At 36.1% G+C, this 12,702-nt stretch overlaps 1 protein-coding gene and 1 pseudogene across 5 annotated transcripts in view; one reads left to right on the top strand and one right to left on the bottom strand.

Moving 5' to 3' along the window:
* The window catches only part of EHBP1 (EH domain binding protein 1), a 303,679-nt gene that overhangs the window by 170,716 nt on the left and 120,261 nt on the right, over nucleotides 1-12,702 (bottom strand). Inside the window, exons 8-10 of one of the 5 annotated variants that reach the window (XM_081832045.1) lie at nucleotides 6,851-6,901; nucleotides 876-986; nucleotides 94-216 (exon numbers count right to left, since the gene is read on the bottom strand). In XM_081832045.1, the coding sequence (XP_081688171.1) occupies nucleotides 94-216; nucleotides 876-986; nucleotides 6,851-6,901 (285 nt within the window). Of the gene's footprint in view, nucleotides 1-93; nucleotides 217-875; nucleotides 1,174-6,850; nucleotides 6,902-12,702 lie in introns of those variants that run through there. The other 4 variants (XM_081832042.1, XM_081832041.1, XM_081832043.1 and 1 more) reach the window with 4 other exon arrangements.
* LOC102743700 (glyceraldehyde-3-phosphate dehydrogenase pseudogene) lies at nucleotides 6,917-7,955 on the top strand (annotated as a pseudogene).

Here is a 12,702-nt window from a genome sequence, read left to right as displayed (position 1 = left end):
TGAGTCTTTTAAAAAAAAATCTCTTCCTACATTACAATTCAAGATAACTTGACTTTCTAAAGGCTTTTAGAAGTACAGAAAAAAACTCAGTACCTTCTGAGTCAGGATCTCCAAATGGGTTTAATTCTGCTACATCAGGATCACCAAATGGATTTAAAGTCACAGTGGCCAATTCCTTTTCTGCTTCATCCAAAAAGTTCAGTTTGTTGATAAGCTCTGAAAATAAACATATGTGTTACTTCACCATGACTGTAATTAAGTATAATTCTTCATCATTCAAAAAATATTTCAAATTGTAAAAATTCACACTAATACCTGCAAATAATAAGATGAAGCATTTTACCTATGGCAGAATGCCATTCATGTATTTTGTAGCATACCAACATTTTCAAATAAAACAAAACAAATATATGCATATTATTTTGAAAATTATATCAGATAAAGAACTAGAGAAACTTCCATCATCTAATTTAATCTAATAAAAAAGTGCTGACACAGATTTTTAGAAAAATACCCTTCACTTCTAAATATGAATAATCCAAATGGGTTTAATATAAGCAAATATTTCAAAAACAGTATAGTTATAATATATAAGCTAACTGAAGAAATATGGTCATGTTATATAATCAATTATTATCTTATAAGATGTTTTTAAATCACTGCCTATCAAGGAAGGATACTGTCATAAGGCTTGGCTAAAGATGGTAAATTATGTTGTTGCCTGTTGGTACGCTACAAATTACCAAAGAAAACATTCAAGGAAAAGCACAAAGACAAAACTGACAGCTAATAAGTACAGACAGAAGTCAAGAGGTAGCAGGTCACAGTAAATACAGGCAATCAGAAGCAGAAAGAAAGGAAGAAAGCTCTTAGACCTTCAGAGGAACTGGCTGATTTAGCTGAAGGCATATTTGCTTGCTTTATGCAGTCATCTTGATCTTCATCTAAGCTGCTCAGAGCATTCAATTGGTTTACAATTTCTGTAAACAGAAGCCAGTCGAGACAAATGTAAGGTAAGGTCATTTAATTAAAGAGCCATAGAAGCATGCTGTTACTCAAAAAGACAAAGAGAGGGGATGTTTGGTTAATCACAAGAATACATTCAGAGGATGTTATTTTGATGGACTATAGCAGATGTATTTAACTGAAAGTTACGTTGTCCTCATATTTCAAAATAGAAAACATTTTGTTAAATTTATATTATTAATATAATAACTATGTTAATAAACACAAAACAAAGATAATAACCCAAGAGGTTGACGTTGGCTTTTAGCAACCACATTTTCTATTTATAAAACAGTGTTTTAAATACATGTTAGAACATTAAAAAATGTTCCCTGATACTATAGAAAAGATGTACTATTTGTTTCATATTATAAATGTAAGCTAAAGGTTTTAAGAGTTTATCTACATGAATCATGAACGGAAAAAGCAATTGTTCATGTTCTAGAATTTTAAAAATCAGCACAAAATAAGAAAAGCAGGCAATAGCTACTATTTTCTACTCCTGTTTTCTAAGGCAATTGTCCTTTTAAGGGAATTCTTGAGTATTGGCTTTAGGAAATCTTACAATTTAGCCAATAAGAAACAAAACAAAAGACAAGGTTAGATAGAAAATATTAAAATGAGACAGAATTCATTTTGTGCATAAATAGAATTTTTTAACATGGGTTATATATATTTTGGACAACTCTGAATATGTGCAATTATCATTCACTAAGTGAAAATTAGCTTGAAAAAAAATAATAAAAGCCTACTAGGGTATTCTAGTTAATCCCTGCTGTTTCCAAAGTTACAACCTGGGAATAGTTTAGGTATTAGGACAGATCCAGATTATTCAGTGGGAAAGAAAAAAAAAATGGTTAAAAATAGAAAAGAGTTGTAAATTCAGCTTTAAAAATGGTGTTCTTTAACACTGTGATTCTAAGTACATATTCTAAATTTTATTTGAACTAAATCACAGAATACACAGTTGTAATAAGGTTGCCTTCATCCATTCATTTGTTGTTGAATAAATATTTATCACTCTGTGCCAAGTCTTATCCTTGGGACACAAAGATGAAAAAAACATATGTGGTACTGTCCTCCTGGAATTTACATTCTATAAAAATACAAATTAATATTGAAACAGACTAAATAAATGACTACTAGAATATTAGGTGGTCAGAAATACTAGTGTTACTTTACAGATCTTTGAGCTAAATATATATACAAATTTGATAAACTTATTCAGTTCTTTTGTCTTGATGAGAAATACATTTTGCATGAATAAAATTGCTTGAGATAGTCAAGTAAACCATGGAGCATAAGGAGTAAACACAATACCAACTGAACTCTTCGTGTGATTTTGAATAGTAAGAGCTGAATAGTCAGACTTTATAAAATGTCTTCTTTCATTTTATTCTGCCAACAGTTTTAAACCCCACTCTCACTCAACCTAGTAAACTCCTCATTAAGATAGAGCTCATCCATAAGCTAGATCCTTTACTCTCACTAGTTATAACTTTGTAATTTTTAAGGAAATACAATGGAGTAGAGGATCAGTGTAAAGTGATTACCAGTGCATGACTGACTTTTTTTCATTTATTACTAGTTACGTATTATTAAAAATCTGCAAATGATTTTTAACTTTGAAAGCATGAAAAAAGAAATATTAACAACAGCAGCTAACATTTATTAAGCAGTGGGAAGGACTTCACATACCAGTATTAATTCCCATAAATATCTTGAGGTATTAGTACTAATATCCACATTTTATTATGTATATTAGTATCATTTATTTGCACTGTATTTTCCAGATGTGCAATTACTAGGTTAAAAAACTTTATTTTTTAAAAAGATTTATTTACTTATTTTAGAGAGTGTATGCGTGTAAGTTGGGGGGCAGCAAAGGGACAGAGAGAGAATCTGAAGCAGACTCCCCACTGAGCATGGAGGCCTACCTGGGGCTTGATCTTATAACCCTGAGATCACCACCCCAGCCAAAACCAAGAGTCGCCACTCAACCAACTGAGCCACCTACGTGCCCCTAGGTTAAAAACTCGAAAATAATGCTCAAAGGTCTGTTTTCTTTATATAGCTAACACATTTTAATTATTTTATATTCAATGAAGGTAGAAATCAATCATTTTTAAAAATATCTTCTATAATGAGTAGCATAGGGAATATTGAAGAAATATTAGACTTGGTCCTTACCTTCAAAACATTAATATTTTTCCATGGAATTTTAGGTACAATGGGCATTTTTTTTTTAAGATTTTATTTATTCACTTGAGGGGCGCCTGGGTGGCTCAGTTGGTTAAGCGACTGCCTTCGGCTCAGGTCATGATCCTGGAGTCCTGGGGTCGAGTCCCATATCGGGCTCCTTGCTCAGCAGGGGGTCTGCTTCTCCCTCTGACCCTACCCCCTCTCATGTGCTCTCTCTCTCATTCTCTCTTTTTTGAAATACATCCATGATGTTGAACATAACAACTGTTCATTTTTATTGAAGGGCATTCCATTCATGAATATACAGGTGACCCTTGAGCAACATGAGTTTGAACTGTGCAGGTCCACTTACACTAGATTTTTTTCGATACATACAGTACAGTCCTATAAATAAATGTATTTTCCTTATGACTTTCCTAGTATTTTCTTTTTTCTAGCTTACTTTATTGTAAGAATACAGTATATAATACACATAAAACAAGTGTTAATCAACTGTTTGTTATCAGTAAGGCCTTTGGTTAACAGTAGGCTATTAGTAGTTAAGTTTATGGGGAGTCAAAAGTTACAAATGGATTTTCGACTATCCCAGGAGTTGACACCCCTCACCCCCATGTTGTTCAAGGGTCAACTGTACTACAGTTTATTTTGCCACTGCCCTATTGATGTACACTGAAGCTGTTTCCAGTTTAGGGCTATTATGAAGAAAAATGCTGTAAGTATTTTTGTACAAATCTTTTTGTGGACATGTGTTTTCATTTCTTTTGGATAAATATTAAGGAGTGGTATTGCTGGGTCAGAGGTAGTATATGTTTAGTGTTATAAGAAATTCCCCAAGTGATCGTACCATTCATTTACACTCTACCAATAATGGACGAGAGTTCCAGTTAGTGCACTTGCCAATATTTAGTATTGCCAGTCTTAAATTATAACCATTCTAATGGATGTGGAATTATAATCTCATTGTGATTTTAATCTGCTTTTCCCTAATCACAAGTGATGCTGAGAACATTTTCATGTGATTATTGGCCAGTGATATAGCTTTCTTTGGGGACCACATACTCAATTTCTTGTCCATTTTCTTAAAAAATAGGGTTGGAGCGCCTGCCTGGCTCCGTCAGTAGAGCATGCAAATTTGAGCCCCATGTTGGGTGTAGAGATTACTTAAAATAAAATCTTAAAAAAAATTTTTTTTAAATAGGGTTGTGTTTTCACTGAGATGTCAGACATTTAAAAAAATCTATTCTGAATGAAAGACGTGTCAGATATCTACTTGGTGAATATTTTCTTCTAGCCTATAACATACCCTATATTTCCTCAATTATCTATTTTGATGAGCATAAGTTTTTAATTTTGACAAAGTTTAATTTATCAAAATTTTCTTTCATGTTTACTCACCTATGTCTTATGTATGAACCCTCTGCCTGCCCTCAGGTCACAAATACATTGTTCTTTTTTTTCTTTTTTCTCCCCAGAAGCCTTATTGTTTTAGCTTTTACATTTAGGTCTATGATCAACCTTGAATTAATGTTTGTATATCCTGAAAGGTAGGAATTGAAGCTCCTTTTTTCCACACAGACATCTGGGTATGTCAAAATAATCTGTTGAAAAGACTTCCCTTTCCTCACTGAATTATGCTGCACCTTTGTTGAAAATTAATTGACCAAGTAAGTTTGGGTCTATTTCAGAACTTTCTCTCTTGTTCTACTGTCCTATGCTAATACCACACTATACCGATTATTATCTTCATAGTAAATCTTGCCATCAAGTAGTATTAATATTATGATGCTGTTCTTTTTCAAAATTATATCGTTATTCAGGTCCTTTGCATTTCCAAATATATTTTAGAGACAGCTTTTCAATTTCTTTTTTCTTTTTTAAAAGCCCGCTAGGATTATGATTGGCACTAAGTTGAATCTATAGATTGACTTGGGGAGGACTGAAATCTTAACAATATTGAGTCTTCTCATCTATGAACGTAGATCATTTCTCCATTTATTAAGGGTTTCTGTAATTACCTTCAATATTGTATTACAGCTTTCAATGTAGAGGTTTTTCTACATCTTTTGTTAAATTTATTTCTAAATATCTATATAATTTTTAGCCTCAACTGTGAATGGAATTATTTGGTTAATTTCATTTCCCAAATGTTTGTTGTTCATATATAAAAATACAGATTTTTCTATATTAATCTTGTATCCTGTGATCTTGCTAGGATCTCCAGTATCATGTTAAACACAAGTGGTGAAAGCAAACATCTTTGCCTCATTCCCAGTCTTAGGAGGAAAGTAATCAGTATTTTACCATTACATATGATATTAGCTGTAGCTTTTCATAGATGTTCTTTATCAAAATGAAGAAATTCCCTTACATTGAAATCTTGCTGAGAAACTTGGTACTGAATTTTGTCAAACACTCCTTTATATATCTATTGAGATAATTATATGGTTTTTCTCCTTTATTCTGTTACTATGGTTAAACCAACCTCGCATTCCTAGGACAAATCCTCAGAGAATGCATATCAGTACTTAGAATATTCATGTTTTCTGGCTCCTCCCCTAAATACTGGAGAGCTTCTAACTTTTTCTTCAGAGCTCTTACTCCCATTCTGGCCCTGTCAGATGGGCTCTCAGTATCACCAGAATTCTCCTGGAGTTTCCTAGGGAGGCAGGGAGGCCTAAAGAATGTTCAGTTGTCATTAGTACAAACAAAGCAACGTTAATTAAGGTTTAAGAGTGACACAAAAAGGAGGATGAATTTGTAATCTGTATCTTCTGCCACTTCTGATCTCTGAGTTTACATATTTGAATTCTAAACACTAGGAGGAGATATTCTTACTGTCTTCGGTCTCTCTTTCTAGGGTCTCAGATTCCTTTAAAGAGGAGATAGTTGTGAAACCTTACCAACTTTTTAGGTCAAGGGATCATAAATGTCCCCAGCTCTCTGATTTTACCCTGTTTTCCAACCTTAATAACTAAGTAATAGATGCAGTATTCCAGAAATTTTTTTTTTAAGATTTTATTTATTTATTTGACAGAGAGAGGCAGTGAGAGAGAGAACACAAGCAGGGGGAGTGGGAGAGGGAGAAGCAGGCTTCCCGCGGAGCAGGGAGCCCGATACGGGGCTCAATCCCAGGACCCTGAGATCATGACCTGAGCCGAAGGCAGACGCTTAACGACTGAGCCACCCAGGCGCCCCTATTCCAGAAATTCTTATCCTTTGCAAAGAATTCCCAAAATAGGTGGCCATTTTTATTCTATTATGTTACATAGCCCACAGCAAACCTATGATTTTGTTCATTAGTATCCTAGGTACTGGAGAGTAAATGGCCAGGTAAAAACCAGAAGCAAATTAATGGATGTATTATTCTCTGACCAGAGTCCCAAGTTCATTCTGAGAGAAGACCTATTTTTCCCCATTCATCATCCTAGTGAGCAGGACATGTAATGTCAGAGGGCTAAGGCATCCCATACTCAACTTTAGCTCTTCAAATATGAACTGTTATCTCCTCTACTACTATCTATGCTTACAATTATATTCTCTGAAGTTAGCCAATATGTCACTCTTCCTCCTCCCAAATTCACTTTATAAACTATAGGAAAGGGATTAATAAACACCAGACAACAGTGCTTATGGTAAAAATGAATCTTGGCTCTCTGCTCCTCCCTGTTCGACCGACAGACAGCCGCATCTTCTGGTGCAGTACCAGTTGCGTCCCCGAGACCCGATGGTGAAGGTCGGAGTGAACGGATTTGGCCGTATTGGGCGCCCTGGTCACCAGAGCTGCTTTTAACTCTGGCAAAGTGGATATTGTCGCCATCAATGATCCCTTCAATGACCTCAACTACATGGTCTACATGTTCCAGTATGATTCCACCCATGGCAAATTCCACGGCACAGTCAAGGCTGAGAATGGGAAGCTTGTCATCAATGGAAAGTCCATCTCCATCTTCCAGGAGCGAGATCCCGCCAACATCAAATGGGGTGATGCTGGTGCTGAGTATGTTGTGGAGTCCACTGGGGTCTTCACCACCATGGAGAAGGCTGGGGCTCACTTGAAGGGTGGGGCCAAGAGGGTCATCATCTCTGCTCCTTCTGCCGATGCCCCCATGTTCGTGATGGGTGTGAACCATGAGAAGTATGACAACTCTCTCAAGATTGTCAGCAATGCCTCCTGCACCAACTGCTTGGCTCCTCTGGTCAAGGTCATCCATGACAACTTCAGCATCGTGGAGGGACTCATGACCACCGTCCATGCCATCACTGCCACCCAGAAGACCGTGGATGGCCCCTCTGGGAAGCTGTGGCACGACGGCCGAGGGGCTACCCAGAACATCATCCCTGCTTCCACTGGTGCTGCCAAGGCTGTGGGCAAGGTCATCCCTGAGCTGAACGGGAAGCTCACTGGCATGGCCTTCCGTGTCCCCACCCCCAACATGTCCATCGTGGATCTGACCTGCCGCCTGGAGAAAGCTGCCAAATACGATGACATCAAGAAGGTGGTGAAGCAGGCATCAGAGGGCCCCCTCAAGGGATCCTGGGGTACACTGAGGACCAGGTTGTCTCCTGCGACTTTAACAGTGACACCCACTCCTCCACCTTCGATGCCGGGGCTGGCATTGCTCTCAATGACCACTTTGTCAAGCTCATTTCCTGGTATGACAATGAATTTGGCTATAGCAACCGGGTGGGGGACCTTATGGTCCACATGGCCTCCAAGGACTAAGAGCCCCCTGGACCACCAGTCCCAGCGAGAGCAAGAGGAAGAGAAAGGCCCTCAGTTGCTGGGAAGTCCCTGCCCCAACTTATCCCCCAAAACACTGAGAATCTCCCGACCTCCACCGTTTCCATCCCAGACCCCCTGAAGAAGGGGAGGGGCTTGGGGAGCCCTACCTTGTCATGTACCATCAATAAAGTATACTGTACCGAGCCAAAAAAAAAAAGAATCTTAATTTATATACCACATCTGGATGGACTATATATCTGATGGAAGGCCACAGTTTTGGGCTTTTCTGACTGTGGAATCTTATAACTAGGCATTTCCATTACAGAGACCCTGGAAACTACACTTGTTAAACTGTTTCAAAAGATACCAGCTCTTGGGCAGCATGGATTCTAAACCTAGGCAACCCCTGCTTCTTTCTACCTATGTGGATCTCGCCTCCTTGTACCCAAGCTGTTATGTGGAGATAGAGGTCAAAAAATAGCACTTGGGATGCTGTGAGGACTCCAGGGAAAAAAGAATGCTCTGCTGGCATGCTGCTGTGTTTCTGTGTTTCCAATATCCTTCTAAGTGAATCTAATGCTTAGTTTGGCTTATGTGACCTGAGTAGGTCACATAAGTCTAAATGTCTGGTTGAACCTAAGTAGAATCCTTGGTTATCTTTGCAACAGCTTTGAGTATCCTGGTATCTTTCTGGTATTTCATAATGTCTGCGTTTCTCCAATGATGCTTTGCTATAAACTGCTTCAGTTGAACCTGACTTTCTGAGCTGTATTCAACAGGACATTGTTATTTATGGAGGAATCTTTTTCTCTTCTTATTGATATGTATTCAGAAATTCAATAGGAATCCCAAAGATGGTCATATTGCCATATAGTGGTTCACACATTCTGAGGTTGCTGATTGTTTTAAAACCATATATGTTTTCTAATACTGGCTATAATAAACTTTCCCATTAATAGGCTTTGTTTCTCCATCTCCAAGGTCTATTATTCCCTCTATATTTCAGTGATTCTTCTAATTGTAATTCAAAATTTCCTTGCCCATTTACTGGTGCTACACCTCTTAGTAGAATGCACCTGTACATAACAGTATCAATAAAAGGTTTCTGTTTAAGATCCAGTTCCAAAATATGTTTCCAGTTAACAGCGAATTTTGTCTCAGACAGAACAGGGTAGGGATTTTTGATCAATCCAAGTATAGATATCATGAATTTATATTTACCTTATAGCAAAGACTGTAATTTCAGAAGATAATATTTGTTAATTACTATTGCTCTAACAGCAATATTCCATAAGAAATCACTGACTAAACGAATAGCCTCTAGGTATCAATCTAAGGTATCACAAAATAATTGTAACAGTCTGTTCCCCCAAGAAGTTTGCAGCTTAGTTGAGGAAATAGTATATCCATATAATTTTTATTGATATGTGATTGCATTTTATGCATTTACATTGCAGTATAAAGATATAATAGAGGCAAAATTTAAGATAATGATTCCTTCCTCCATAAACATTCTGTCAGCAATTTCAAAACTGTGGGAAGAGCAAATATAAGCTGTGTTTAAATTACTGCCACTTTAACTGGTAAATAAAAATACCCACCATACTTTATTTGTACCATGTTTATAAAATGCATTCATTTTATTTAGTCTTAACCTATTGCTTTAACATTACTGTTGTTAAATTTTAATATATTTTTAACTATCTTAAAACTACTTTACCAAAACATTTTTAGAGTGGTAGTGTTGGTGCTAAAAAAAATTCCTGAAAGATAATAAGTTTGGAATGGAATTTACATGTGCTAAAAAATGCAACTAAGGAAGCCAAACAACTGCCATAACATGCAGTTGGTGCTATTAATTTAAGTGACTGTACGCTGCAAATATAATAGAGAAAAAAAGTAACATCAAAGCAAAAATATGCTACAATGACTGTGGATTAACTTAAGAGCATGCATCTAATCACCACTGTCCCCACCTACCCTGCTCCCTCAACACACATTTTGCATTCAATACTTTTGGAAAACTAGTCTTGAATTATTTAAGGTTTGAATTATGTCTCCTCCAGATCACATGCCTTCCATAAAATGGGACCACTCTACCCTGAATAAATGAGTAAAGGTCAAATAAATGGAACAAGATAATAAGCCAGAGTGATCAGTATGGGCTATAACAGAAGATGGAAGTCCCCTCATTGATTTATGGCCTTTCAGTTAACACATCTTAAATTCTTGGTATGTTCCAGACAATGTGCCAGAAGCTAGTGATGAAAAAATGATTAGAATGTAGTCTCTACCTTGAAGGAATTTCAGAAAATGGGGAAAAGAAATACATAAATAAATAATAACACAAAATAATAAAATTCCAAAGAAATCTTGCATCATCACAAGTTGCATTAAAACAACTTCTTTGATTATGGTCAGAGAATTTTAGGCTATCGAAAAGAAAGTTTTTCCTCCTACAAGAATTTTAGAAAATAAGGTGTACGTGTATGATTTAGTCAATAAACGTGACTATGGTTGAAATGTTTGTGTCCCCCCAAAATTCATATGTTGAAATCTTAATTCCCAGTGTGATGGTATTAGGAGGTGGGACCTTTGGGAGAGGATTAGGTCACGAGTGCAGAGCCTTCATGAATAAGATTAATGCCCTTCTAAAAGGGGCCCCAAAGAGATCCCTTGCCCCCTTCCACCACGTGAGGAATACAATGAGAAGTCTGTGACCCAGAAGAGGGCCCTCATCCAACTGTGATGGCACCTTGATCACAGACTTCCAGCCTCCAGAACTGTAAGAAATAAATTTCTGTTGTTTATAAGGTACCCATCTATGGTATTTTGTTGTAGCAGCCCAAACAGACTAAGATAAGGGTTTAGTTATAAAATCTAATTATTACTGAATATTTTCATTATATCTATCAAAAATAATGTCCTTTCTTTTCCTTTCAATACCAGCATAAAACTTCTGACATATTGTTATCACCTTCCTTTTTTCCCACGGCTGTGATCAAAACAGTACAACACTGCTCAAAACAGCTATGAAAATAAGTGGGTTTTTTAAATTCCTACTTATGGTACTAGTGTCTAATTGAGATTTAGTTTTAACAAAAAGCCTACAAAGAACAAACCATATTCTCCAATTAAAAGATCAAAATATATCCCTCTGCAGTTATAAACACTCATGCTGTAAGAAAATGCCTGCATTTGTAAATAGTACAACAGTGGCACCGGGGCTGGAATGGTCAAGCTGACCAATGAAAGGTTTCCAAGAGTATGTGTCAATAAAATTAAAATTTGGAAGATAGGTAAAAAGTCACTGGTGGTGGTAGAGGAAGGTTACTAACTTATCCTTCCTGAAGTACTTCAGCTAGCCAAATAAAACAAAGAACTCAAAGATAGGTAAGACATGGAATTTTTCAAAAGTATTTTATAGTTGTTGCTGACATCAGTTGTAAACATAATACAGATGTCTGCATATATTACTAAAAAAAACCCCCAAAATATTATTGAAATAAAAATAATAGCCAGGAAAGGCTAGAGGGAGGGGTTTAAATAAAGAGAAAATAATATTGAATCTCTCATCTTACAAGAGGTAAGTCAACACATTCTGTTTCATTCATTTATTTATTTTTTAAAGACTTTATTTTTAAGTAATCTTTACATGCAACATGGGGCTCGAACTCATAACCCCGAGATCAAGAGTAACACGCTCTACTAAATGAGCCAGCTAGGTACCCCTGTTTTATTTTTAATGTTAGTAGAGAAATATAGGTTCATTTATTTATTCATCTGGCTTATTTATCTTAGAGGATAGTATACTAAAATGAAAACAGAATGTATAACTTCCAAATTACTCTATTAAAAAATGTTTAAATAAAGGACATTTGAGAATGGCAAAATTTAAGGGGTGGATGGGAAAAAAATAATATGAAAATGCCCAAATAAAAGTATAAATAAAGTAATGTAAGTGAAATTAAGTATGTAGTTATCAAAAAATATAACTATTAAGGTATTAAGGGCAAAGAATATAAAGACAGATAAACCAAATACTGTTTATAAGAGAAGTACTTAATGCAGTAAAATAAAAAGAAAGTGATAAATACACCAGGAAAATACAAATAGAAAAAAAGCATGACTTACAAATATTAGCATCAGGCAAAATTTCTGGGCAAGAGGCATTAAATGGGGCAAAATGATCAAATTACAATCCATAATGAAACTATTAGAAAATTAATTTTTATGCACTAAAGAATTTAGCATTGAAATTCTCTTTCACAGATGAGCTATACAAAAAGAATAAGAATAAATGTAGTGATCCGAAGGGGTACATGCACCCCAATGTTTATAGCAGCAATGTCCACAATAGCCAAACTATGGAAATTCGAGCCAAGATGTCCATCAGCAGATGAATGGATAAAGAAGATGTGGTGTATGTGTGTATATATATATACACACACAAACACACACAATGGAATATTATGCAGCCATCAAAAAAACCAAAATCTTGTCATTTGCCACGACATGGATGGAACTAGAGGGTACTATGCTAAGCGAGTAAGTCAATCAGAGAAAGACATGTATCATATGATCTCATATGATATGAGGAATTCTTAATCTCAGGAAACAAACTGAGGGTTGCTGGAGTGGTGGGGGGAGGGAGGGATGGTGTGGCTGGGTGATAGACATTGTGAAGGGTATGGACTATGGTGAGTGCTGTGAATTGTGTAAGACCGTTGAATCACAGACCTGTACCTCTAAAACAAATAATACATTATATG

Source organism: Leptonychotes weddellii, chromosome 10 (genome assembly GCF_054177405.1).
Source record: "Leptonychotes weddellii isolate Sample4059 chromosome 10, ASM5417740v2, whole genome shotgun sequence".
In the NCBI taxonomy this organism is placed as follows: domain Eukaryota; kingdom Metazoa; phylum Chordata; class Mammalia; order Carnivora; family Phocidae; genus Leptonychotes; species Leptonychotes weddellii.
This window is presented reverse-complemented; position numbering and strand designations above follow the sequence as displayed.